The sequence below is a fragment of the Salmo salar genome, chromosome 06 (assembly GCF_965601325.2).
Source record: "Salmo salar chromosome 06, fSalSal1, whole genome shotgun sequence".
Lineage (NCBI taxonomy): Eukaryota > Metazoa > Chordata > Actinopteri > Salmoniformes > Salmonidae > Salmo > Salmo salar.
The window spans coordinates 50993227-51019725 of record NC_138296.1 but is presented as its reverse complement, the minus strand read 5'-3'; the positions used below and the strand labels follow the sequence as shown (position 1 = coordinate 51019725).

Genomic DNA, 26499 nt, shown 5'->3' with positions numbered 1-26499 from the left:
AAGTCCTTAATACTGCCAATAACCCACTACCTAATCCTGGGCAGTCTCTGTGGCAGTCACACACACACACACAAAGGAAGGTGCAAGCCACCACATATGCCAATGTGTGGTCTATTAAAACAAGTTGCTATGAGTTAGAGAATTCTATCCAAGTGAGTGAAGACCTTTATTCCTTTTTTTATGTCTAACGGAGGCCTCTGATAAAAAGTAATGCACTTTAAAAAGGCATGGGGTGTCATTTTGGACACAGTCATGGTGTATGTGTTTAAAATATACAAAAACATACTCTCTCTGGGACTCGGTTGGTGTGGAGGAGTCCTACAAGCGCTTAGTCTGGACCAATATCTGTTTGTGTCATCTTGCCAGCTCTTATGGTCATTGTCTGCAAGACAGCACCAACATATCTGGAACCAGGCTAGAAGGCTCCCTCCCATCAATTGTAATTAATCCTTCAATTAGTGGGGATTAGGGCACTGGGAGCTCTGACAATCCAACCGCCCACCACTGCCACCATTAATGCAATCCAGCAGAGGCCACATTTACATGTCTTTAATTAAGAGGACTGACAGTGGCTGCCTTTACAACAAGCTTCCCACTGACCAGGAGAGAGGGAGAGGAGAAACAAGCTGAGGGGTATTGGCTAAGAGCACTGGAACACAGGCATGGCTCCCCATGTAGGATAGATCTGACCTCATACACTGTCATCCCTTGCATCTATGAATTTGTGAGTAGGTAGGCCTACATTTCTCCAGCGGTATCACTCAGCTTTATAGCAAACCAAGTGAGGAGGCTGTCTTGTTTCAAATTGAGGAGAGGGCCTTTAAAGCATGAAACAGAGAATCTTACTGCCAATAGGTACTTTTTTGTTTTTGCTAGAACAATAGCGGTATCTGCTGCATGCTGAACCAGTAGCAACGAACCTACTGATTCTACTTGCAGAAGCGTAATGCTCACCTGTTTGGGCTTCACATGGGACGAACACAGCTCTGGGATTTTTTATGAGCAGTCTGGCTTGTACACCTTGGTGCTTGCCCTTCATGTTGGCCCCATTATCATAAGCTTGCCCTCTGCGGTCTTCAAATGGAATCTTCAGCTCGTTCAGCTTATCTCAGATGACAGTGGACAGATTCAAGTCTGCTGTAACCTCAACATTCACAAAGCCGAGGAAGTGCTCCTTGATCTCTGGCTTTCCCTTTAAAGCCAAGCTTCTCAGAATAATGGACATTTTCTCCTGGTGACTAATGTCAGGTGTACAGTCCAAGATAAATGGAGAAGTACTTTGAGTCTTACTTGACTCACTATTGCTTCCAGAATCTTGTCACTCACAATCTGTATCAGCTCATTCTGTGTGCTCTTCCCAAGGTAATGAGCATGTGTCTCTCAATCTTTAATTTTGCTGAGATGTTCCATAACGGGGTCAAATTTTGCCAGTAATTCAACCTCTATTAGGAAGTTTCATTTTCTGGTTGAAAGAGTTGGTCTGATGAACCCCTGAATGCTAGATTTATTTCAGCAAGAGACTGGGTGATTCTTATTAAAACATGTAAGGACATCCCGCCATCGCTTTCTTTCAGCCTCCAAAATTGTAAATTTGTATCTGGTGAAGAGTCTGTCCCCGACTTCAGCGCAGATCAAGTTCTCTCCACTTAATCATATTATGTGTGTGTTCAGCACTACCCTCATGGCGTTGATAATTGACCAGTCATTCACGCATTCCTTTATTATTTTGTAGTCTTTTGTAGAAAAGAGCTTACAGCAAAAACAATACACAGCGTTGTTTTTGATTATGAAAGCCAGCTCCTGGTAATCTTTTCCCCATTTGACAGCGGTCTCTGTAATAAGCCTGAATGGAAAGCTCTTCTAGACTTGTCTTTAGGGTAAGAAAAATCCAGTCCTGGTTTAAAATGGACCTCTGCGCACTAACTCTGTTAAGACTGGGGGCCAATCTGCTGGGTCATTTGGTGGAGCAGCAACTGTCCTATTAGGGTCTGAGCTGCTTGTAATCTGATGCTGGCTAACAAGTACTAACACAGACCCAGTACTGGCAGCTTCAGCAAGTACTAACACCGATCCAGTACAGCTGGTTTCAGCAAATACTAACACAGACCCAGGTGAAGTACTGGCAGCCTCCACCAAATGGTTTCAGCAAATACTAACAATACAGCTAACACAGACTCAGGTGAAGTAGAGGCAGCCTCCGGCAGCCTCCACCAAATGACCCAGCAGAAACACTGGCTGAGGCTGCCTGTACTTCACCTGAGTCTGTGTTAGTATTTGCTATCTTCAGCAAGTACTAGCATAGACCCAATACAGCTGAAACCAGCTGTACTGGATCGGTGTTAGTACTTGCTGAAGCTGCCAGTACTGGGTCTGTGTTGTTACTGGGTGGATCAACTGAGTCTGTGCTTGTACTGGCTGATTTACATTTACGTCATTTAGCAGACGCTCTTATCCAGAGCGACTTACAAATTGGTGCATTCACCTTATGATATCCAGTGGAACAACCACTTTACAATAGTACATCTTTTTTTTTTTTTTATCCAGCATCTGACAAAACTTAAGCATAGCACCTGTAAATTATAGATAATACTATTATTAATTTTAGCAGCTGCATCAGGCCTATTCATCCTGGATCCCACAGATTTTCTTTAATACATTTTCAAATATAAAATACTATTTAAAATGCTATGGCTTGGGTGAATACTTGGTTATTATTTACTGAGAGATGTGCATCCATATTGCTCAGTATGCCCTGCTATTCAACAATTCAATAATAATAATTCCATCTTGCATTAGTCTACAGTTGTAACTAAACCTTGACTGAGAGACTAGATAATGGTTTTGCGTGGGTTTGTAAACAAGAAATTGAGGGGGGGGGGGGGGATGTGTGGACTTTCTTTTACACATTGCACGTTTTCATTGCTTGCTAGTAAATTTATAAAAGTTGTCTTAAAAAGAAGGTTGGATGTGTCTGACTATTCATTAATTCAACAGCAGTTGACATTGTTCTGGCTCTGAGGCCTATAATGTGTTAAAGGGACAACGCACCAATTCTCTCCGACCTGGTATAATTTGAGAGTCTTTACTTAATTTAGACTAATCAACGCTGATCAGGCCAGATCCTGGCCGATATGCCGCCCTAGGCGACACCCCCCAAAAGAGGTTGACTTTCCACGTGAAAGCTATGATCCCTGATGTCACTTTTTAAATCCATTTCAGAGTAGATGAAGGAGAGGAGACCGGTAAAAGGATTTTTAAGCCTAGAGACAATTGAGACACGGATTGTGTGTCATTCAGAGGGTGAATGGGCAACACAAAAAATGTAAAGCTTCAATTACACAGACAGTGTCATTGCATTTTGGTACACCACAATTATATTCATTTCCAATGAAACGCTGCGTTTGCTTTGAAGCATTGAGTTGCAGAGGCAGTTGCAGTGCGTTCGGTGCATACGCTGGATTTAGCGAACGTGTGTGTCAAACTGTATGCGTAGACGGCTTGACAGAAATGGTAGCAGAAGGTGAATGTTGAACTTTTGTTGCATACATATCCAAATGATGCTGAGTACTATTTTGTGCAATGACTGTCGGTGTGCTCAAAGTGAAAGTGCCTTTGAACAGGGTATGGTAGTAGGTGCCAGGTGCAACGGTTTGGGTCAAGAACTGAAACGCTGCTGGGTTTTTCATGCTCAACAGTTTCCTGTGTGTATCAAGAATGGTCAACCACACAAAGGACATCCAGCCAACTTGACAACTACGGGAAGCATTGGAGTCAACATGGGCCAGCATCCCTGTGGAACGCTACTGACACCTTGTAGATCCACCGTGTAGAGTCCATGCCGTGACGAATTGAGGCTGTACTGAGGGCAAAACTCAATAGGGTTGCAACTCAATATTAAGGTGTGCCTAACGTTTGGTACACTCAGTGCATATAAAAACACAGGAAATCCCGTTTTTGACTGCACTGGGCCTTTAACCTGTTAGGGCTAGGGGGCAGTATTGACACGGCTGGATAAAAAACGTACCCGATTTAATCTGGTTACTACTCCTGCCCAGTAACTAGAATATGCATATAATTATTGGCTTTGGATAGAAAACACTCCAAAGTTTCTAAAACTGTTTGAATGGTGTCTGAGTATAACAGAACTCAAATGGCAGGTCAAAACCTGAGAGATTCCTTTACAGGAAGTGGCCTGTCTGACCATTTCTTGGCCTTCTTTGCCATCTCTATCCATTACAAAGGATCTCTGCTGTTACGTGACACTTCCTACGGCTCCAATGGGCTCTCAGAAGGCGGCAAAAAGCTGAATCGTGGCTTTGCAGGCTCTGGCTGAAAAAAAGTAGCGCGTTTGGGTAGTGGCTGGTTACAGTACTGTGAGACTCAGGCGCGTGCCCGCGTCGACCGAATGCTTTGTTTTCTTTCCTCTGTTTACCTAAACAGAGATTCCCGGTCGGAATATTATCGCTTTTTTACGAGAAATGGCATAAAAATGGATTTTAAACAGCGGTTGACATGCTTCGAAGTACGGTAATGTAATATTTAGAATTTATTTGTCACGAATTGCGCCATGCTCGTATCCCTGATTTACCATTTTGGATAGTGTCTAGAACGCACGAACGAAACGCCGCTATTTGGATATAACAATGGATTATTTTGGACCAAACCAACATTTGTTATTGAAGTAGCAGTCCTGGGAGTGCATTCTGACGAAGACAACAAAGGTAATCAAACTTTTGTAATAGTAAATCTGACTTTGGTCAGGGCTAAACTTGGTGGGTGTCTAAATGGCTAGCCGTGATGGCTGGGCTATCTACTGAGAATATTGCAAAATGTGCTTTCACCGAAAAGCTATTTTAAAATCGGACACCTCGATTGCACAAAGGAGTTCTGTATCTATAATTCTTAAAATAATTGTTGTGTTTTTTGTGAACGTTTATCGTGAGTAATTTAGTAAATTGTTAGTAAATTCCCCGGAAGTTTGCTAGTTCTGAACATCACATGCTAATGTAAAAAGCTGTTTTTTGATATAAATACGAACTTGATTGAACAAAACATGCATGTATTGTATAACATAATGTCCTAGGTGTGTCATCTGTCATGACGTTGGCCACTTTTGGTACAGGGAGGACAGTTGACCCCCTCCCTTTTGCACCACCACCCAACCTACCTTGCCCCCCAACCCAGGCCCTGTGTGTAAAGAGTTGTAAAAGCTCTAAAATTCCAGGAGAGTCTCTGGCCACATGGCCCATAGAGAGACACAGGAAATTCTTCCAACTCATAGAATTGGAGAGCCAAGCGACATTTTGTGTTCTGGAGAAGGTATGGAAGATTGAAGAATCCAGCTACGAACTGATCCGCTTGGTACAATTTTGTGATACTCAGAAGAGACAATATAGCCATATTACCATAAAACTGTTCATATAATAGACTCAGCTTGAGACTTGCATCATAATGGGTGTATAGAATGTATTAATAAGGATGAAGCTTTTATAATACACATGAGATGCTATTGTACTGATGTTAATGTGATAGAATTGTATTTCTGTAACCAAGTCTAGCTCAGTCATAGGCACGCCCCAGGGACACATACAGGACCAGGCGTCATTTGACAAGCCTGTTTGATGGGCACTATAAAACACCCCCTGATTTACATTTCTTCAGACCAGGCCTCCACTCGATGGCCAATAGGTTTTACCATCCAATTCCTCTACTGAAAGTGAACCATACCACGTGGTTAACTTTTAGACTATTGATACCGACAGAATAAGAACAAGTCTTTGATATTAATTATTAGTCTGCAGCTAAGTAAATTATATCATCGAACGCGAAGACCAACGAAACATCCATTCTAGGACGACATTGATGAATGTCGCTTTGAAAAGATCCATTCTAACCGAGAGAGAGAGAGAACGCGGACAAAACTTCCCAACCGAACTCTCCAACAAAGGACGACACACTGAGCGTAAATATATATTGATTGCAATTGTTCCCGAATGAGTGAGCCTTCAATTGTCAATTGTTAATATTAATGAACTCTAACTTCTCAGCTGAGCGTTTATGACCCATTGTTCAACAGGCCGACCTGCCTGTTTAGCCCACAAGGGCACATTCCTCTACCAATCCTTTGTGACGATAATTACTGTTTGTATGTTTTCTGTTAATTACTTAGTGTAGTAAATAAATGATTTTAAGACAATTGATGTATGGATGATTTTAGTAAAGACTGGGTTCGTGCAGATACAACAATTTACGACGTTTGGAATGAGACTGGACTTAAGGTAAAATACACCACTTAAACCAGAAGATAATCGGCCTATACTATACTATAATAGAATATAATATTATAGTACAGGAAAGTTATATTGGGAAAATTATAGCTTTGTAATCTGAATATTCTCCTTGGTGCCCCGATCTACTAGTTAATTACAATTAAACGATTAATCAGTTTAATCGCGTGATAATAATTACAGGGAGCTAATTGATAAACATATCTTCAGTTTAATGGTACCCCCAAAGACACGACACATCACGACGATCATCAAAGGTTAGTGCTGCATTTAGCTGTCTTCTGGGTTTTTGTGACATTATATGCTAGCTTGAAAAATGGGTGTCTGATTATTTCTGGCTGGGTAGTCTGCTGACATAATCTAATGTTTTGCTTTCGTGGTAAAGCCTTTTTGAAATCGGACAGTGTGGTTAGATAAAGGAGAGTCTTGTCTTTAAAATGCTGTAAAATAGTCATATGTTTGAGAAATTGAAGTAATAGCATTTAAGGTATTTGAAAATCGCGCCACGGGATTCAACTGGCTGTTGCGTAGGTGGGACGAATTCGTCCCGCCTAGCCCAGAGAGGTTAACAAACGACAGCAGTAGGGTCCAATCCAAAGCCTTCACAAATCTGTTTCCCGTTTGATTTAATAGGCTGACTGTGTCCATGAAGCTGCTCCATGTTCATTGTAAAGCAACTGCAGTGACAAGTTGACTATATCCCAAATAGCATCCTATTCCCTATATAGTGCACTATCTTTGACCAGGGCCCATTTTGGAGACAGTCATTGTCTTTTGAGTCACAACAGCATCGAGACGAGAGCCTTTAATTCCTGGAGGAATAAAACAAGGGGGTTCGGTAACCACACCACAGACCAGTCAGCCCACCTACCATTAGGCCCAACCAAGCCTGGGGTTGATCTTCCCTCCTCGGTCAGAGGGCTTGTATTGGGGGCCGGTGATTGGGTGTCTGTCAGGTCCAGGGGTCTGTATGATATTAGCCGTCTGCCAATCTGGCGTGGGGGAATGGACACAGTAATTACTACTGCTCTTACTGCCTCATCAATCTCTATATCGCTCCTTCTCTCCCCCACCCCTCTCACTCTTTTTCATTCTCTTCATTCCGTGAAGGAACAAACAGATTGAGTGACAGACAAACAGAATGAAATCTAGTGTGTGTGTGAGCGACTATATACCAGCGTGAACGTAAATGCATCAATGCAATAAAAAAAAATTAAAAATGTCCTTAGTAGAGAGTATGAACAGTCAAGGAGCTGTGTATACGAGTATCTGACTGGGTTATCCCCATTTGTCTATGTAGTTGGTAGCATTGTCACTAGGGATTCACTATATATCAGTATCAGATGATATTAGCTAAAAAATGAGGTATCGGCCAATGTCTAGTTTAAAGCCGATGTGCAAAACCGATGTCAAAGCTGACGTGCATACCTATATTACGTCATGTACCTACGTTATGACGCCACGTAAAATTTTGCGCTACACGTGCAACAGCATTCCTAACCTAGCCCACAATGTCTGCTGTGCGGATCGAGCAGTCATTTGAAAGAGTAAGAACATTTCAGCGAGACAACTCAAAAAGCGAAAACTATTAATGCCAAGATAATGGAATTCATTGCCCTTGACAATCAACCGTTCTCTGTCGTGGGTGATGTAGGCTTTCTGACTGGTCGAGCACCGGTACACAATACCAAGCGCGCTATTTTTCAGATGTTGCCCTACCGGAGCTACACAGCAATAACGTCACTGCTATTAGCTTCAAGACATACATACATACTATGGAACACCGTTAGGGTCTTTGCATGTCAAAAAAGATACAGTAGCACTGTCAAAGCTGTACAAAAAAAAAATATATATATATAAATAAAAATAAAAAGAGTCTGCAAACAAACACCGGCCACGAACGATGCGTTTATTACCAACACGGTATTGTAAATCATATGTTCGACGGCAACTTCTGGGATACCTAGCTAGCACCAATACAACCAGCCTGAAAACAATGACCAGTAGAAACTGCAGTCATTTTCATTATTCTGAGCAATGATTTAGGTATCCTTGTAAGTATTAGCTAGCTTGCCACTTGTTTGCCTATTAAAATTGAACTTCAGTTCATGAAAATAAATAGCTAGCCAACTACTTAGCCCTGTTGCCCCAAAGCTAACGTTATAAGCAGCCAGCTAGCTTCATCTGGCTAGTGAGGCTCGGCCGGACTTGGTTGTGTAGTGAAGCTAGCCATAATAGTGGAATTTACGGTTTGCTTTTAAAATAAGTCATTGAAAGTGATGCAAATTAATACAAATAGTAGAATTATATTAAATAACAGAAGAATATATTTAAAATGCTCCTTCTGCAGAACCATGAGACTCAGCGCATACAAAATAATTGTCGTACATCTAAAACCGTTTTAACATTTTAATTTGATACATATCAGGGTTCATTTGCTCATCTACGGCCATAATATTATTGTATTATTGTATTAAATTAATAGTTTAGTTCCAAAACATAAACACTTTAGCTCGTTTCTTAAGCTTCTATATTGCAATAGTCTACACACACACACACACACACACACACACACACAATAGAAATACAATGGATTTTACACAGCATGCTACGATTTCCAGAGTGCATTTCAACTCCCATGGATGCTGGCTGGCTAGTGGCTACTGCTAGCAAGCCCAGACAAACACAAAGTAGTCTTAATATATTGCCATTATAGCTAAGTTATGAGTGCATTTCACATTACTTTTTGGTTGTAATCATAGTATAATGCTCACATGAATGTCATGCTGAATACACTGTATGATCATGCCACCAACTAGGTTTCCATCCAATTGGCAACAGATTTTCATGACAATATTCTAGAATCAGCATTGTGTTTCAGCAGTGGTGTTTCCAAACAGACTTGTGGATAAAAATCTGTGCTTGATGACATGCACACAAAATGTATTATTTCGCTCGAGTTTTCATTTACCGAATAAAAATCTAACATTCAATGCGTTTCCATTGCATTTCCAACTCTACCAATAGTTTTGTTACAAAAACTGTTGTGTTAAATAGCCTATTCTGGTCTTGGCACGTGCGCTCTAGCCAACAGTTTGCAGATACAATGCAGGTAGGCTAGTCTACATGAGATTATTATGGATAAGAGCGAGAACGTTTTTATTTGACAAAACGGCAGTCAAACATCAATCATTATGTCACCAGAATAAGAGACTGGATATTTATTGGAAAGGGCATCAAAATCACTGTGCACTTTCACCACTCTGAAGTTCATAACTTATTTAATCTTGTAGCCTAATAAACTGCATGTTTTCCCAAGTCGACGTGGGAGGACAACACACCATATCACGTGATTCCAAGTTTACTTCGATATGGTTATTAGATCAATATTGGTGCATAAAAGGAGTTTCCACCGCCCTCTCTCGCATAATTAATTGTACAGACACAAAAAGAGCCAACCATGTCGAACATGATCTGTTGACATTTATAAAAATGTACCCAAACTTCCTGTTTCCATCAGCGCTGTTGTGATTCATGTTTTACGTTATGACCTTACTCGCATAAAAACTGTGGATGGAAACGTGGTCACTGTCACTCAAACCTTATTCAAATGTTGTTGCTAGTAGAATAACGTAACAATGCAAAATGTCATGTGTAAAATAGTTTGTCGTTTTGCTACAAACTCTCCCTTACCCTGTACTGCTTTGTAACTCCTTTCACATAGTTGTTTTGATGGGCTGGCGCTCATCTGCTCTGAAAGCAAAGTATTCCTATTGTTCGCTTCTGGAGCTAGTTTTGTCGAGTTGCGGGCGTGGAGGTACAATGTTTGTTATAAGAAGCCATGCCGTCAGTATTTTCTCTCTCCTCTCAAATGTGGCTTGCACTGTGTCAATTGCATGCGCAAGTGCAAGTAGCCTGGCTAGTTTACTACAGCCCCCTTGAGAAGATTCAGAAAAATTACTAGACAGTCTCGATCCTCTCATTCCGTATATGACATGAGACACATTTGACAGAAGAACCAAAAGTACCAAATTCTAGTACCAAACCATATTTCATGTTCTAGTATAAAAAAGTACAGAAGTGTCAGTATACCGTGCAGCACTAGTAGTTAGCCTGCTTAGGTTCAAGTTGTAAAGGGCTTAATTTACAAACAAAGTTGAGAACAATTCTATGTTCTACATTCAGTTAACAAGCTTCAACCCAGTTGTCCTACTGTGTTGTAAACGGTATGTGTTTCTCTTTTGTCCCAAGTGGCATACTGTACAAGGCCTATATGAATTTACCTTTACCCAAAGCTTGGGTGCGGGCTGCTGTTCAGCCAACAGACGCCTAAAGCTTCAACCTCATAAAAAAATGCATTAAAAAAAAGTATTGAGGTTTCTCCAACAACTCATTAAGTTTTACAGGTAGGTTCAAATGAAGCTCTTTGAAAAATAATAATAATAATTAAAAGGGCTTAATTAGTCCTGTGATTCACTGGACGGCAGGGCTGATGGCTCTAGTCTGGTCAGTACTAAAGCAGAGCCAGGACCAATGCTATAGGTCTACAGCTCTGTGTGTATGAAATTGTACACATTTTGACCAGGGCAGGTAAAAAGGGTTCCTTTTTAGACACAGACAAGTATTTCTCAACCTTTTCTGTACTTGACCGGGCAAGATAGGTGTTTTGCTCCTTGGAGAACATTTTACAATAAATCTAGGCCTAAATTCTGAAAGCCGTCTAAATCAGTGTCCGAACTATCTCAAGCAGCGATCAGCATCATCCCAGGTAACAGTAGCAGTCCACAGACTGGAGGTTGACAAACACTGATCTAGAACAGTCAAGGATGTCTACGGTTAGAGACATTCAATATTTAATTGTGTTGTCCTTTATGGTTCGGTTGATAGGGCATGGCAATGCCAGGATTGTGGATTAAATTCCAGAGCCACCCATACGTAAAAATGTTTGCACACATTATTAAGTCATTTTATATAAAAAAATAAAAATAAATAAAAAAACCAACTGCTAAACGGCATACATTATATTATCGATTTTCATTGCCTAGTTCTAGACAACAACTAGGTTCACTTCAGGAAAGAATTACAGCTTATTGCCTTTTCAATAAACAACCAATAAAAGAAAAAACAGCTTCATCTGGAGGCTGAAAAACAACATGGCTGGTGCTTTTAAGTGGGTTGAAGTCGATTTCAAAACCCTGGCTTGCACCTCGGCATAAATATTTCAATAAATAGGCGTGCTTGAGGCAGTCATGTTCCGCCATTAGTTTTTACTGCTTAGATCTTGAAAACATTCTACAACACTGGTTCAGTCAGACAGGGGCAGCAGCGTAGCCTAGTGGTTAGAGCGTTGGACTAGTAACCGAAAGGTGGCAAGATCAAATCCCCCAGCTGACAAGGTACAAATCTGTCGTTCTGCCCCTGAACAAGGCAGTTAACCCACTGTTCCTAGGCCGTCATTGAAAATAAGAATTTGTTCTTAACTGACTTGCCTAGTAAAATTAAAGGTAAAATTAAAAATAAAAGACCTCTGTGCTGGCACATTCAGTAGAGCATGGTGCATGCAACTCCAAGGGACGTGGGTTAGTTTCCAGCTGACCCATACGTAAAAATGTACACATGCATTGTGTCGCTTTGGATGAAAGCCTCTGCTAAATGGCATATTATTAACCAGGAAAAACAACAGTGCAGAGAGAGGAATGAAAGAAATGTGTAGTGTCATGTCGAGAGTGAACTTAGCTGCAGAAAAGGCAGGCGAGCACGCAAGCAAACTAGGATTAAAAAGTAATAGCAATGGCCTTTGACAAAACTTTCCCCATTGCACCAGCAGCTATTTTCACTGCCAATGCCCAAGAGAGAACAGAACAAGCCGTCAACCCAGAATGGAAGCAAAGGAGTTGTCTCTTCAACTTTGATCAATTCCTGTCTTTCCCTTCCCATGGCTTTTAAATTTGTTTCAGAGTGAATCTTCAAAAGATTTTAACAAAATAAAATGTTCACGCATATGAAGGTAATGTTTAACGTGAGAGAAAGAGAGCAGAGGGGGGGGGGGAGAGAAAAATAAAGAGCGAGAGACTTGTGGTGGAGAAGTGAAGGGGGAGAGGGGGTCCTGGTATTTTGAGCAGAACATTTCCTTAACAATGAAAACAATCTACCCAACTGCAGCACTCAGAGGAATTCACCTCCCCTCCCCCATTATTACCATATCAAAGCCCGGAGTTCAGAGCAAGTCTTCTCTTCCAAGAATGGGAGCGAGGCGAAGCGAGAGAAGGAGGGGTAGAGGACAAGACCGAAGCAGCAGGAGTAGACCAGAGCACTGACTTTGCTTTTATCCCTGCTGTTCAGTGTGTGAAGACTGCAGAAAATCTAGTAGAGATACTAGAGGACTACTGATTGGGGCCTTCCATAGGCTGCAGGAGAGGGAGTGCGAGAAAGAGGCCTACGCCTTCACTATATTGAAACAAACAGTAAAGAAATATGCTAAGGAAAAAGAAAGAACAGGTCAGAAATCAGCTCAATGTAATTTAGGCTTTGGTGGTATACCGTATACTGGGGTATTTGGAAATAGGGCTTACACTGCTTAAAAAGTCTATAAAAATAAAAACTTTAGGGATAGCCCACTTTTTTTCAATTTTTGCCTAAATGACATACACAAATCTAACTGCCTGTAGCTCAGGCCCTAAAGCAAGGATATGCATATTCTTGGTACCATTTGAAAGGAAACAGTTTGAAGTTGGTGGAAATGTGACTTGAATGCAGGAAAATATGACACAATAGAGTTGGTAGAAAAAAAAGGAAAAAAAAGTATTTTTCTACCACCATCTTTGAAATGCAAGAGAAAGGTCTTCGTTCTAGCCATCACTCTGGTTGTAATTCCGATCGTGTCCACAAGATGGCAGCAGTGCATGTGCAAAGATTCAGATAAATAACTTGAAGTATGAGTGAACTACAAGACTTTTATTGTGAAGTCCCCAGGTACATTTGGGCAAATCGTGAAGGATACACTCGCATTCATATTCCATTTTTCTGCAAGAATATCATCAAATATGTATACTTGGACTTTGATTTAGCTTTCCAAGTATTAGTAGCCATATTATAAGTTCAACATTTGCAAAACAACCAGTTTTCAAAACTCTGAATATCCTTATAATTTTCTCCAAAATGAAAAGGCATGCTGTCGTACAAGGTTAGTAGTTACATTTTACGACATACACATGGTTTCCTGTAAAGCCCAGCTCATTGGCTATCTAGCTAGCTTTGTTTGACCCCGATTGGTGCTCATTTGACAAAGATAGTCGTTCAAGTGATGGCCGCCCGCGTCATCGGCGTGCAATGAAGGCGCTGCTCTCTGACCAAATATGATGTCCTATAGGATATACTACACCCCTAATGAAATAGTGAAGTCTTGATACCTTCTAGGATCTCTGAGGAATAGATACGAACGTGATTTGACTTGTTGAAACAACGTTTATGGTGAGATTCACAGATTCCTTTCTTTGCAAATTGAAGGAGTGGAAATACAATATCAATCGTGCATGCTATATGGACCGTTTTTGGCTATGAAAAAGGATTTTATGTAACAAAACGGCACTATGTTCATGTTATGGGACCCTTTGGATGATACATTCTGAAATCTTGCTCCAATTTAAGTACACATTTCACCTTCAGAGGTGAATTTATCAAACCTATAGCGGTGAAAAAAAAGTGTTATGTTGTTAGGAGCTCTCCTCAAACAATAGCATGGCATTTTTTAGCAGTAATATCTACTGTAAATTGGACAGTTCAGTTATATTAACAAGAATTTAAGCTTTTAGCCGATAAGACAATTATATGTACCGACCGTTGTTGTTTCTCTAAAATCTGCGATCTTGACATAACGAGCTGCATGATTTACAACTGTCTCGTTGACGGAATGCCGATCCTTAAGTTAACCAGTTTCCTCTCCTTCATCTGCCTTGATTGAAGGCTGAACAGCCTGATGGTATTTTGTTATACCGTCAAAACTATTTACTTGACTTTTTTTTTGGTAGCTACTCCAAGTAAATAACTGCAGTCAACTTGTGCTTTACGTTAGGAGATAAAGATTGTGTTCTTCATTTCATACAATTTTCATTTTGAAACTTACCGGTAGTACCCAGTCACGTGGTGCTTGTCTACAAGCACGGCCGGCCCGCTCATTAAATGGCCACCAATGGCGGCAGATTGACGAGGGAAACATTTTCTGAGTTAAACTGACCAAGAGGCACCTCCAACAACACATAAAACCTCACATAATTCTGCCCCAAAACAATGACACTCTCTCAACCGGCAGGATAAGGGCTTCTTAGGTGAGCAAAATATTTTGCTTGTCCATTCCCAGCACATCTCTTCAGGGTGCTGTTGGAGAGACGTCACTGCGGTGCTCCACCAACATTCCATTAAAAAAAAATTAAAAAAATCTAAGGGCCTACCAAGTAGTGCAGCGGTCTAAGGAACTGCGTCGCAGTGCTTGAGGCGTCACTACAGATCCGGGTTCAATCCCGGGCTGTGTCGCAGCCGGCCGTGACCAGGAGACCCATTAGGCGGTGCACAATTGGCCCAGCGTCATCCGGGTTAGGGGAGGATTTGGCCAGCTGGGAAGTCCTTGTCCCATCGCTCTAGCGACTCCTTGTGGCGGCCGGGCGTGTGCACGTCGACTACGGCGTTTCAAGACTAATTACCAATTAAATAATCACAAAATTGGGGGGAAAAAAATGGGGTAAGAAGTACAAAAAAATAATGATCTAGCATAAATCATATTGCAGATATAGAACATGGTAGAAAGAGTATGTGGTCTTTTCTGTAGCCTACAGGCTGGAGATAAAATTTAATGAGACGGACACCATTTACATCATGCAGGTTTCTCCGATCAAATAGCCTAACCTAAATGGTGCCCCCCCCCCCAAAAAAAATGCACTGTCATGTTAACAAACATATCCTAAAAACAGGTCAGGTCAAAGTAAAATGGACAATATGGAATGGACAATCACAAGTGTTTTCCAGGAGTTTCCCCCCCATTGTCATGATTAGTACTTTCAAGTTTGTATATGTCCCTTTTTGACAAGCTGATCATAGCAAAAAAGAAAAATCTGCATTTCCCGCTGTGTAAAGACATCGCAAATAGGCTCACGATAACTCCTGATAAATTTGTGTAGCTGATATTCAGAGCTTAAAATAGACAAATCAATTTGTCACAGGAATCAGGACTAATAAAGCCAATGCAACTGACTTTTACAAATGGTGGGCATACCACATGGACGGGCATTCATAAAATTCCACTGCTGGCCGACATTGTACGCTACACCCCAGTAAATACGAGCCCACAACTTTTGAACTTTTTTTGGTCTTGTCCAGACGTTCTTTTTTTTTGTGTTTTACAAAATGGTAGGCTTACCACATAAGACAGGCATTCATAAAAATCAACTTCAGGCAACAGTGTAGGCTACACCTCAGTAAGCACAGACCAACACCCTTTGGACTTTTTTTGGTGCAGTCCGAACTGGCGTTGATTTACACATCCACGGACATTGGTTTTTGGCCCAGTCCAAATCTGAACCAGTCAGAGTGTGTGGTTCAGATTTTGTCCAGCCTTGATTTGGCCCAAACTGATGTCTATAAATTACATTTTCTACATTCATAGCAGAATACCTGTCACATCTGTGACTGACCAAAAATTAAGGAAAGCTTTGACTATGTAGAAGCTCAGTGAGCATGCACTTGCTATCAAGAGAAGACAGGCTATGTGCCCTCTGCCCACAAAATGAGGTGGAAGTCGAGCTGCACTTCCTAACCTCCTGCCAAACGTATGACCATAGAGACACATATTTCCCTCAGATTACACACCAAAAATTGGAAAACAAATCCATATCCTGATAAACTCCCATATCTATTAGGTGAAATACCACAGTGTACAACCACAGCAGCAAGATGTGTGACCTGTTGCCACAAGAAAAAGGCAACCAGTGCAGCACAAACACCATTGTAAATACCTATAATAACCTATATTTATTGATTCTCTTTCCTACTTCAACAATTTGCACATTGTAACATCTGAAATGTCGATCCTTTAACTTTTGTGAGTATCATGTTTACTGTTAATTTCTGATTGTTAATTTCCCTTGCTTTGGCAATGTAAACATATGTTTGAATTGAGAGAGAGTGAGGGATACAAAGAGCAGGAGGAAGGGATGCCTTCTATTCACATTCCAGAGATACATCATGGAGCCTGCAGGGGGTCTTGTGGAGACGTAGGGAAATGGCAGATCAGGTAGGCCTATACAGAGCTGGTAGGAAGAGGGCCACTAAATACAGAATAACCAGCAGACTGGAGCAGTGGCTGAGATTCTTGACAATAGCATAGGCCTACATACAACCACAGGTATTGTAACTCTTTAAAAAAAGGTATCTGTGACCAGATGTTTATCTGTATTCCCAGTCATGGGACATCCATAGATTAGGGCCAAATGAATTAATTTAATATCGACTGTTTTCCTTATATGAACTGTAAATCTTTGAAATTGTTGCATTCATATATTTTGTTTAGTGTATTTCATGTAATAACCATGGCAAAGCTAAAGGTGACATCCAAACCAAACTGATTTAACCTATAACCATTGGCGCTCTATGCCTCCATTTCATCCAGCCACACATTTTTCAGGCCTCTCTCCACCAGAAAGCTTATGTGAAAAATCAAAGGCATTAGGGTAAACAAGGCCGCTGGTTGCCTGGACAACAGGGTATCCTACCCCTTCCAGCCTACCCTTTACTCTGGTCCTATGAGGAGAGAGCAATAATGCACTACTGACAGGCCACCATAACAGGCAGCAGTGCAGCAGCACTTTCAAACTGCATTACAAAATGAGAGCGATAAAGGGGAGAGGAGAGAGAGCAAGAGAAGGGGAGAGTAGAGGAGGATGGGGAAGTAATTAAGGCAGGGAAAAGAGAGAATCCATGAAAAGGAGAGGTAAGAGTGGAGAAAGAAGGAGGGCAGGTAGCTCTAAAGCCCAGCCCCTCTCCTCCCACGCCAGCCAACATAACCATCAATCTGTCATCCATCCCGCCACTCCTGAGCCGGCCTCCTCCTTTGAACCATGCCAAAGAGCGCTAGCTGACTAGAATAGCTAATAAGATAGGAACAAATAACTTTTTAATGAGAGCCATGGCTGGTCTGGAAAAGCTGCACGACATGACCAAAAGTATGTGGACACCTGCTCGTCAAACATCTCATTCCAAAATCATGGGCATTAATATGGAGTTGGTCCCCTCCTTTGCTGCTTTAACAGCATCCACTCTTCTGGGAAGGCATTCCACTAGATGTTCGAACATTGCTGCGGGGACTTGCTTCCCTTCAGCCACAAGAGCAATAGGGAGGTAGGGCACTGATGTTGGGCGATTAGGCCTGGCTCGTAGTCAGCGTTCCAATTCATCTCAAAGGTGTTCGATCGGGTTGAGGTCAGGGCTCTGTGCAAGCCAGTCAAGTTCTTCCACGCCGATCAACAAACCATTTCTGTATGGACCTCGCTTTGTGCATGGGGGCATTGTTATACTAAAACAGGAAAGGGCCTTCCCTGAACTGTTGCCATAAAGTTGGAAGCACAGAATCGTCTAGAATGTAATTGTATGCTGTAGCGTTAAGATTTCCCTTCACTGGTACTAAAGGAGCCTAACCCGAAGCATTAAAAAATACATTTAAAAAAAATAAAAAATAAAAACAGCCCCAGACCATTATTTCTCCACCAAACTTTATCATTGGCACTATGCATTGGGTAGGTAGCGTTCTCCTGGCATCTGCCAAACCCAGATTTGTCTGTCGGACTGCCAGATTGTGAAGCGAAATTCATCAATCCAGAGAACGCGTCTCCACTGCTCCAGAGTCCAATGGCGGTGAGCTTTATACCAATCCAGCCGACTCTTGGCATTGCGCATAGTGATCTTAGGCTTGTGTGCGTGCGGCTGCTCGGCCATGAAAACCCCTTTCATGAACCTCCCAATGAACCGTTCTTGTACTGACGTTGCTTCCAGAGGCAGTTTGGATCTCGCTAGTGAGTGTTGCAAACAAGGACAAATTATTTTTACGCGCTATATGCTTTAGTGGTCCCGTTCTGTGAGATTTGTGAGGCCTACCCCTCCGCGACTGAGCAGTTGTTGCTCCTAGACATTTCCACTTCACAATAACAGCACTTACAGTTGACCGGGACAAAAATTTGACAAACTGACTTGTTGGAAAGGTGGCATCCTATGACGGTGCCATGTTGAAAGTCACTAAGCTCTTCAGGAAGGCCATTCGACTGCCAGTGTTTGTCTATGGAGATTGCATGGCTGTGTTCTCAACTGTATACACCCGTAAACAACGGGTGTGGCTGAAATAGCCGAATCCACTAATTCAAAGGGATTTCCACACACACACATACATACACACATACACAGTGAGGGGGGAAAAGTATTTGATCTCCTGTTGATTTTGTACATTTGCCCACTAACAAAGAAATGATAAGTCTATACATTTTAATGGTAGGTTTATTTGAACAGTGAGCGACAGAATAAGAACAAAAAAAATCCAGAAAAACACATGTCAAATGTTATAAAATGATTTGCATTTTAATGAGCGAAATAAGTATTTGACCCCTCTGCAAAACATGACTTAGTGGCAAAACCCTTGTTGGCAATCAGAGGTCAGACGTTTCTTGTAGTTGGCCACCAGGTTTGCACACAATCTCAGGAGGAATTTTGTCCCACTCCTCTTTGCAGATCTTCTCCAAGTCAGTAAAGTTGAGGCTGACGTTTGGCAACTCGAACCTTCAGCTCCCTCCACAGATTTTCTATGGGATCAAGGTCTGGAGACTGGCTAGGCCACTCCAGGACCTTAATGTGCTCCTTCTTGAGCCACTCCTTTGTTGCCTTGGCTGTGTGTTTTGGGTCATTGTCATGCTGGAATACCCATCCACGACCCATTTTCAGTGCCCTGGCTGAGGGATGGAGGTTCTCACCCAAGAGTTGACAGTACATGGCCCCGTCCATCATCCCTTTGATGCGGTGAAGTTGTCCTGTCCCCTTAGCAGAAAAACACCCCCAAAGCATAATGTTTCCACCTCCATGTTTGACGGTGGGGATGGTGTTCTTGGGGTCACAGGCAGCATTCCTCCTCCTCCAAACACGGCGAGTTGAGTTGATGCCAAAGAGCTCCATTTTGGTCTCATCTGACCACAACACTTTCACCAGTTGTCCTATGAATCATTCAGATGTTCATTGGCAAACTTCAGACGGGCATGTGTATGTGCAGCGCCAGCAGGTGGACCTTGCGGGCGCTGCAGGATTTCAGTCTTTCACGGCGTAGTGTGTTACCAATTGTTTTCTTGGTGACTATGGTCCCAGCTGACTTGAGATCATTGACAAGATCCTCCCATGTAGTTCTGGGCTGATTCCTCACCGTTCTCATGATCATTGCAACTCCACGAGGTGAGCTCTTGCATGGAGCCCCAGGCTGAGGGAGATTGACAGTTCTTTTGTGTTTCTTTCATTTGCGAATAATCGCACCAAATGTTGTCACCTTCTCACCAAGCTGCTTAGCGATGGTCTTGTAGCCCAAACCAGCCATGCGTAGGTCTACAATCTTGTACTTGACATCCTTGGAGAGCTCTTTGGTCTTGGCCATGGTGGAGAGTTTGGAATCTGATTGATTGATTGCTTCTGTGGACAGGTGTCTTTTATACAGGTAACAAACTGAGATTAGGAGCACTCCCTTTAAGAGTGTGCTCCTAATCTCAGCTCGTTACCTGTATAAAAGACACCTGGGAGCCAGAAATCTTTCTGATTGAGAGGGGGTCAAATACTTACTTCCCTCATTAAAATGCAAATCAATTTATAACATTTTTGACATGCGTTTTTCTGGATATTTTTGTTTTTAATTGTGTCTCTCACTGTTCAAATAAACCTACCATTAAAATTATAGACTGATAGATTCTTTGTCAGTGGGCAAACATACAAAATCAGCAGGGGATCAAATACTTTTTTCCCCCACTGTAGCGTACTGTCACAGATTCTTTCCCTGCCCTTTGAAATTGCTCAGACACAGAAAATGTAGTTCAAATTGATATTAGCTCGATTGCTTCCAGCAGGTTTGGATCAGCTCAGCATAACAAAAACAACCACCTACTTTCCTTTCAAACCTTAGTTACCAAATCAACCAATGACATCAATATCCAGTCAATAGTGTTATCTGAGGAATCAATAGGTAATGAATCATGTGCCAAGGTTGCCATTAACGAACCAATAGAAGCACCCATAAGGCCTATATGTCTGAAACAACCTGAAAATATTGGTGCAGAGTACTGGTCCGCAACCCAAATGGCACCTTCTTCCCTATATAGAGCACTTCTTTTGACCAGGGCCTATAGGTCCCAGTGAACGAGTGCTCGTTCAAGTTCTGCACTTCATCGATTTAAAAAGAAAAGCACTGGTATAAGAGATATTGTGGAAACTCCCCAGCTCATGCTTACACCAATCCAATGCTTTGAAATGTGTGGGGAGGAATAAGGTATCCGACAATAAAATTGTATTTTTTCACAGAAATGTGGGTTTGCGTTATAAAACAATTCCTATTGAGTGCACATTTCAGTAGAAAGGTAGCGAACTGAGATTCAGGCAGACTGGGATGAGAGTTGAGAACAAAAAGTGGAGACTCACCGGTCTTCTCTTTGATCTCACACAGAACGCTGAAGAGGGCAGGCTTCATTCTGTGACAGTTCAGGGCGTGTTTCCTGCCGGCGAGAAAGGAGAGAGGGGGGGAGAAGAAAGAGAGCGAGGAAGAGAGGGAGTTGGAGGTAAGATTAGAATATATGCCTGCTTGTCCTAGTCATTTTATAGCATGTGCCGCGCCATGGAAAAGCGAGCTAAATTAGAGTCGATGAGGTTCGTCCATCCAGCATTGATCTAGTAGTGCAAGGTTCTGTATTAATGGATTTATAAAAACCAATTTAAAAAAAGAAAAAAGTAGTTGTATTATCACACACTCAGTTTCACATTGAGCTTAATATCTTGGTCCCCCATAGCACTTATCAAGTTACCTCCAAAGCCATGTTACTTTTGTACACGCAGCAATTTTTTGGTGAAAGCATACTCTGCTGAACACCCACTCAGCGACACTTGACTTTTAATTATATTATAAACTCTCAATTAAAAAATTAAATTATGCAAACAAACTAATGGGCCAGGCGCCATCACTGGTAGTCCAGGGCCTTATTACTAACGGCCACGCAGGGCTTGCGCCCTGGGGCCCCGACCTCCATGGGTACCCAACCAAATTATTAATACTTCCGGCGGCAGGCCCCCCCAAACAAAAAACTTAGTTAGGTACCCAATACTGCTCAGATAGCATACGAACACGGCATAAGCCATGGCAAAATGTGTAGAATAGCAGGAAATTTGCTTTAAAACTGCTAAATTCTCTCTCAACCTCATGGCAAAATGTGTAGGATTACCACTGTTAGTCATTGTAAAGATTGTGAGCTCAATGGGGCTCTCGGGAATTTAAATGGCAGCTCGTGAAAATGCAATTTTAGTAGGGGGTCCTTGCCCACGGGCTCATAATATTTAGGAGGCCTTGACATTAAAAAGTTTGAAAATCCCTGACACAACACACACAGAAACATGACTCGCATATTCCTCATTGCTCTGATCTGTGCAGCTTCAGTGAAGAGCTTAATATTGAGTCCTTCCAGAGTGTCATGATAACTCCCTAGAGCTGTGATCCTCAACTGAAGGGAACCTTTGTTTTTTTTGCATCTATGCCTATTTATAAACCACAAAACATCTCATATTCAAACTCATGAAATACATTGGGGAATCATGTGCTGAAATACGCAACAGCTAAAACGTACAGTCAAGGATTTGATGGATAAAATAAATTGACCAACCAATACTACTAAAAATAATACTACCCAAAAGAGGAGCTTGACAAAGGTAAAAAGGTGTTCAACTGATAAGCTGTTTTGAAACATTGCCGACACAGGCATCAGAGAGACAACAACCATGATACAACATATGAATGAGTAGGCAACACCTAACCTCAACACCAAGTCCAGTTGTGTCCATGTAGGAGGCCTAACCTTGGCTATATCATATTGGGAAATGCGTGAGTATTTATATGCTGAGAAGAAGTGTATATTGATGTGTCTGTCGATAACGAGGGCATCGCGCGTTACATTACTTGTTCGAGCATAATTGTGTCCACCTGTGTGTCAGTCTTAATTATATATTTAACCTTTAATTACACAGGTTTGTCTCACTGAGCAACATTTTTTATTTTGCAAGTGAGAGGAGTTCAGGTACAATTATTATTATTATTTTTTAAATCACTGCTGGATTTGAGTGGGAGAGGGGCCATGGAGGGAGATATGGGGGGGGGGGGGGGTCAGGGGGGTATGAGCAGGAGCAGGTGTGGTGCTCTCATGGGGCATGCGGTCAGTCCTGTGGGTCCTGTACACTACTGACCTGTGCTGGAAGTTGAGTGGCAGGCCACCCCCTGCCGTGCCCCCCCCAGCTCCCCCTCCCTCTGCGGGGTCATCTGATCCGCCCCAGTGCGCCGGCGACTCCTCTGGCCAGCATCTGGATATGGGGTAACAGGGGGAGAGGGTGAGGGGCGGGCAGGACAGGTTGAGTGGTAGTGCACTAGTAAGGCACTGTTGTCGTCGTCTCCTCATTTGTTATCGCCGATGCCACCCCAGATAGTAAAACAGCCATCCTACCACACTGGGTCAGACCCGGTACATAGTGCACTAGCAGGGCACTGTGCTGTCCAGCCATCTCATCTGTTCTCTCCTGCCACCCAGCCCAGACAGTCACCCCCCCAGGTCAGTATAAGGGCTATGCATGCATGCATGCATGCAAGGGGCCCCACAGGTGACATGCATGGCCTAGGCAGGCTACATTTGATGGCGTGTGTCTGTGTGTGCAGAGATATGCCAATTAAAGTGGAAGTCACCTCTTTGGCCATCTCATTTAAAGTTTGAGTGATAGGAGAGCATTTAGTCCAAAATCAAAGGCTAAAATGTAAGTCATTGAATAGGCCTTTATCAGACCATCTAAATCATGAACTAGGGCTAACCCATGACGGGCCATATCATGTCCAAGCCGAAAATCAACAGTCCATTGACTTTATCCATCTTGCTGCTGTATGGAAATATGCAATTGACTTTCATCCCTGGCAAGTTTCCAAATGTATACTGTGTATGTATTTTGTTAAACTTTCAAAAATTAAAAAAAAAAAAATCTATCAAGCTAGCCTATAGACTACTACTAGTGAGTAATTTCACTGATCTAGAGCACCTCAGGTCTTCAGACCTGCATATACAACTAATTAGGGTTGTCACGATTCTCAGAGGTATCGTGGCAAAAAAAAGAAGAATAAAAAAAAATCTTTTTTAAGGACCCAAGAGTTCAGTCTGCTTTGTGTTTCCTTTTTTGCCAAGGAAAATCTAGTATCGTTGCATCGCGATACAGGTATCATGACAACCCTACACCTCAGAATAGGCTTTAGCTGCTGCCTAAGAGTTTCTGACTCCATCCTCAGATGAGAAGGCCGGACATGTAAACAACAGGGAGAAGAAGTGCCATAGACGCAGGCTCAGTCTATCCCAGGGCAAACATTAAGCGCCTTCTTGACAGACTCATTGAATCCCTTCTCAGAAAAATGTTGCCTATGTTTAATTGTTCCAAAAACCCTATGCAAGTCAGAGTAGTGGTGGTGCGGTGCAACTCTTTAATTAGTATCAGAGATGCCCTGATATGGATTGGCATGCTGTAGTCTGGTAGGGGGTGGGAATCATAAGTATCCTCTTGATGGACTAATCCAATCCCAGAATCCCCCCAAAAATGCTAGGCCTACCTAATCATGTGCCAAAAAATGCTAGGCAAGTAAAAAAAAGAAAAGAATTTACTAACTGCTCAACTCTGAACATCTCTCAGACACAGAGTATAAATCTATAGCACAGCCATCTAAAAACTCACAACCACATCATGCACACACACCATAGACATTGAGAGAAAAAGAGGTCTTCAACATTGTAAACACACAAACATTATTTTGGACCCAATTTATTTATTGAACACATATTCCAGTTAGTGACGTTTTCAAAGTTATACCCTTAACAGTAAAGGCAACATCCTTGAGTTCATCAGAATCATCATAAGCTGTGAGTGTAGCGTCCAGCACTCCCCCACCCCATCTCATTAATAGAAACTAGATTTTCGGACAGCTGCACCCCCGTACACGTTTTAGGAGAATTGATTGCACCCCGTGCAAAATGAAAAGGATGCACACCACCAGGACGGGAGGGAGTGAATTAATTAAGAGAACCAGGTGGTCAAATGTGGGGTGGAAAATCACATCACACACACTGGTCTCGTATTGGGACAGCCACGTCTTTTGTTCACAATTCTGACCCCCCCCCCCCCCCCCCCACTACAGCTTCTCAAAGCCACATAGCATATGAGTATGGGCAATTTGCTTATTGTCATGCACACACACACCAAGAGTCATGATATGCAAACATATATTTTGCATGCATTAACAAGTGAAGTGAAAGACCTAAATTATTAATGATTGTTCTGTCAAAACAAGTGACTGATTAACATGTCCTATAACTACACCATGCTATTATATATTTCCATAGCCATGTTGACGTGTCATATCAGATCTGGCGTGGCAAATAACTTTTACAAGCCCACACAAGTGAAGTCCCTCCAACATTTTAACTAACGACCATTTGAATTTCAAAAGATCATCACAGACAGCGATGGCTCAATTAAAAGCGGCCTGATTATCTATGCTAATGACAATATAGGAGATGAATCAAGTGCATTTACGTGTCCAAACTTGCACCCTATATAGTGCACCATGTAAAAAAAAAAAAATAGTGCACGATATAGGGAATACGGTGACATTTGGAAGGCATAATTAATGGTCCTTGCTATCTGGGTTCTTTGGGACGTCCTTACCCCATGGAAGTTGAAATTTACAATGGCTAAGGTAAGAGTTAAGAGTCGGTAAAGGTTATGGGATCGCGGATAGCACTAACACCATTTATCTAGCAGGGCTAACAATTTGGCAGGCCTGTGATGGGAACAAATGGTTTGATTGAGCTTGCATGTGTTCAGTGACGTAGACAAAAGTAATTACAAAAAAAAAAATACATAAAAAAAAAAACACTACATGAATGCTAATGTAATTGAAAAAGGAAAAGTGACATTTCACAATGTTCCTCCACTTTTTATTAAAAAGATGGTCTGACACACACCTTCATTAGGATGTAGGTTGAACAATAGTATACAGTACAATGTGCCAAGATTAAATACTAACCCTAAGCAGAGTTAAACAAGTTGTCTTTAAAAGTGTAAACCGCAAATGTATTTATTTATTTGACGACAGCCAAAAACTTGTTTAAACTTAACACATTGGGGAAAACTTCAGCTTTCATGTAGTTGTGCCCACTCTTCAAGAGATCGAGGTGAACCGACTAGGTATCATAGATCTGAATGTTACATTTTACATAACCCAGGTAACACTGTTTGCCCTGGCTTTCCAACAACCTAGGAGCTAAATCTGATGTGCTATTTGCATATACAGTTGAAGTCGGAAGTTTACATACACTTAGGTTGGAGTCATTAAAACTCGTTTTTCAAACACTCCACAAATTTCTTGTTAACCTCTCTGGGCTAGGCGGGACGTAATCGTCCCACCTATGCAACAGCCAGTGTAATCCCGTGGCACGATTTTCAAATACCTTAGAAATGCTATTACTTCAATTTCTCAAACATATGACTATTTTACACCATTTTAAAGACAAGACTCTCGTTAATCTAACCACACTGTCCGATTTCAAAAAGGCTTTACAACGAAAGCAAAACAGATTATGTCAGCAGAGTACCCAGCCAGAAATAATCAGACACCCATTTTTCAAGCTAGCATATAATGTCACAAACACCCAGAAGACAGCTAAATGCAGCACTAACCTTTGATGATCTTCATCAGATGACAATCCTAGGACATTATGTTATACAATACATGCATGTTTTGTTCAATCAAGTTCATATTTATATCAAAAACCAGCTTTTTACATTAGCATGTGACGTTCAGAACTAGCATACCCCCGCAAACCTCCGGTGAATTTATTTCTGGCTGGGTACTCTGACATAATCTAAT

At 41.8% G+C, this 26499-nt stretch overlaps 1 protein-coding gene across 5 annotated transcripts in view; it reads right to left on the bottom strand.

Annotated features, from left to right (window-relative positions):
- Positions 1-26499, bottom strand: part of LOC106607421 (pre-B-cell leukemia transcription factor 1) — a 49626-nt gene that overhangs the window by 20145 nt on the left and 2982 nt on the right. For 3 of the 5 annotated variants that reach the window (XM_014204347.3, XM_014204348.3, XM_014204350.3), the window contains exons 2-3: positions 22791-22904; positions 20985-21058 (exon numbers count right to left, since the gene is read on the bottom strand). In XM_014204347.3, coding sequence (XP_014059822.1) covers positions 20985-21058; positions 22791-22904 — 188 coding nt within the window. The remainder of the gene's footprint in view (positions 1-20984; positions 21059-22790; positions 22905-26499) is intronic. The other 2 variants (XM_014204349.3, XM_014204352.3) reach the window with 1 other exon arrangement.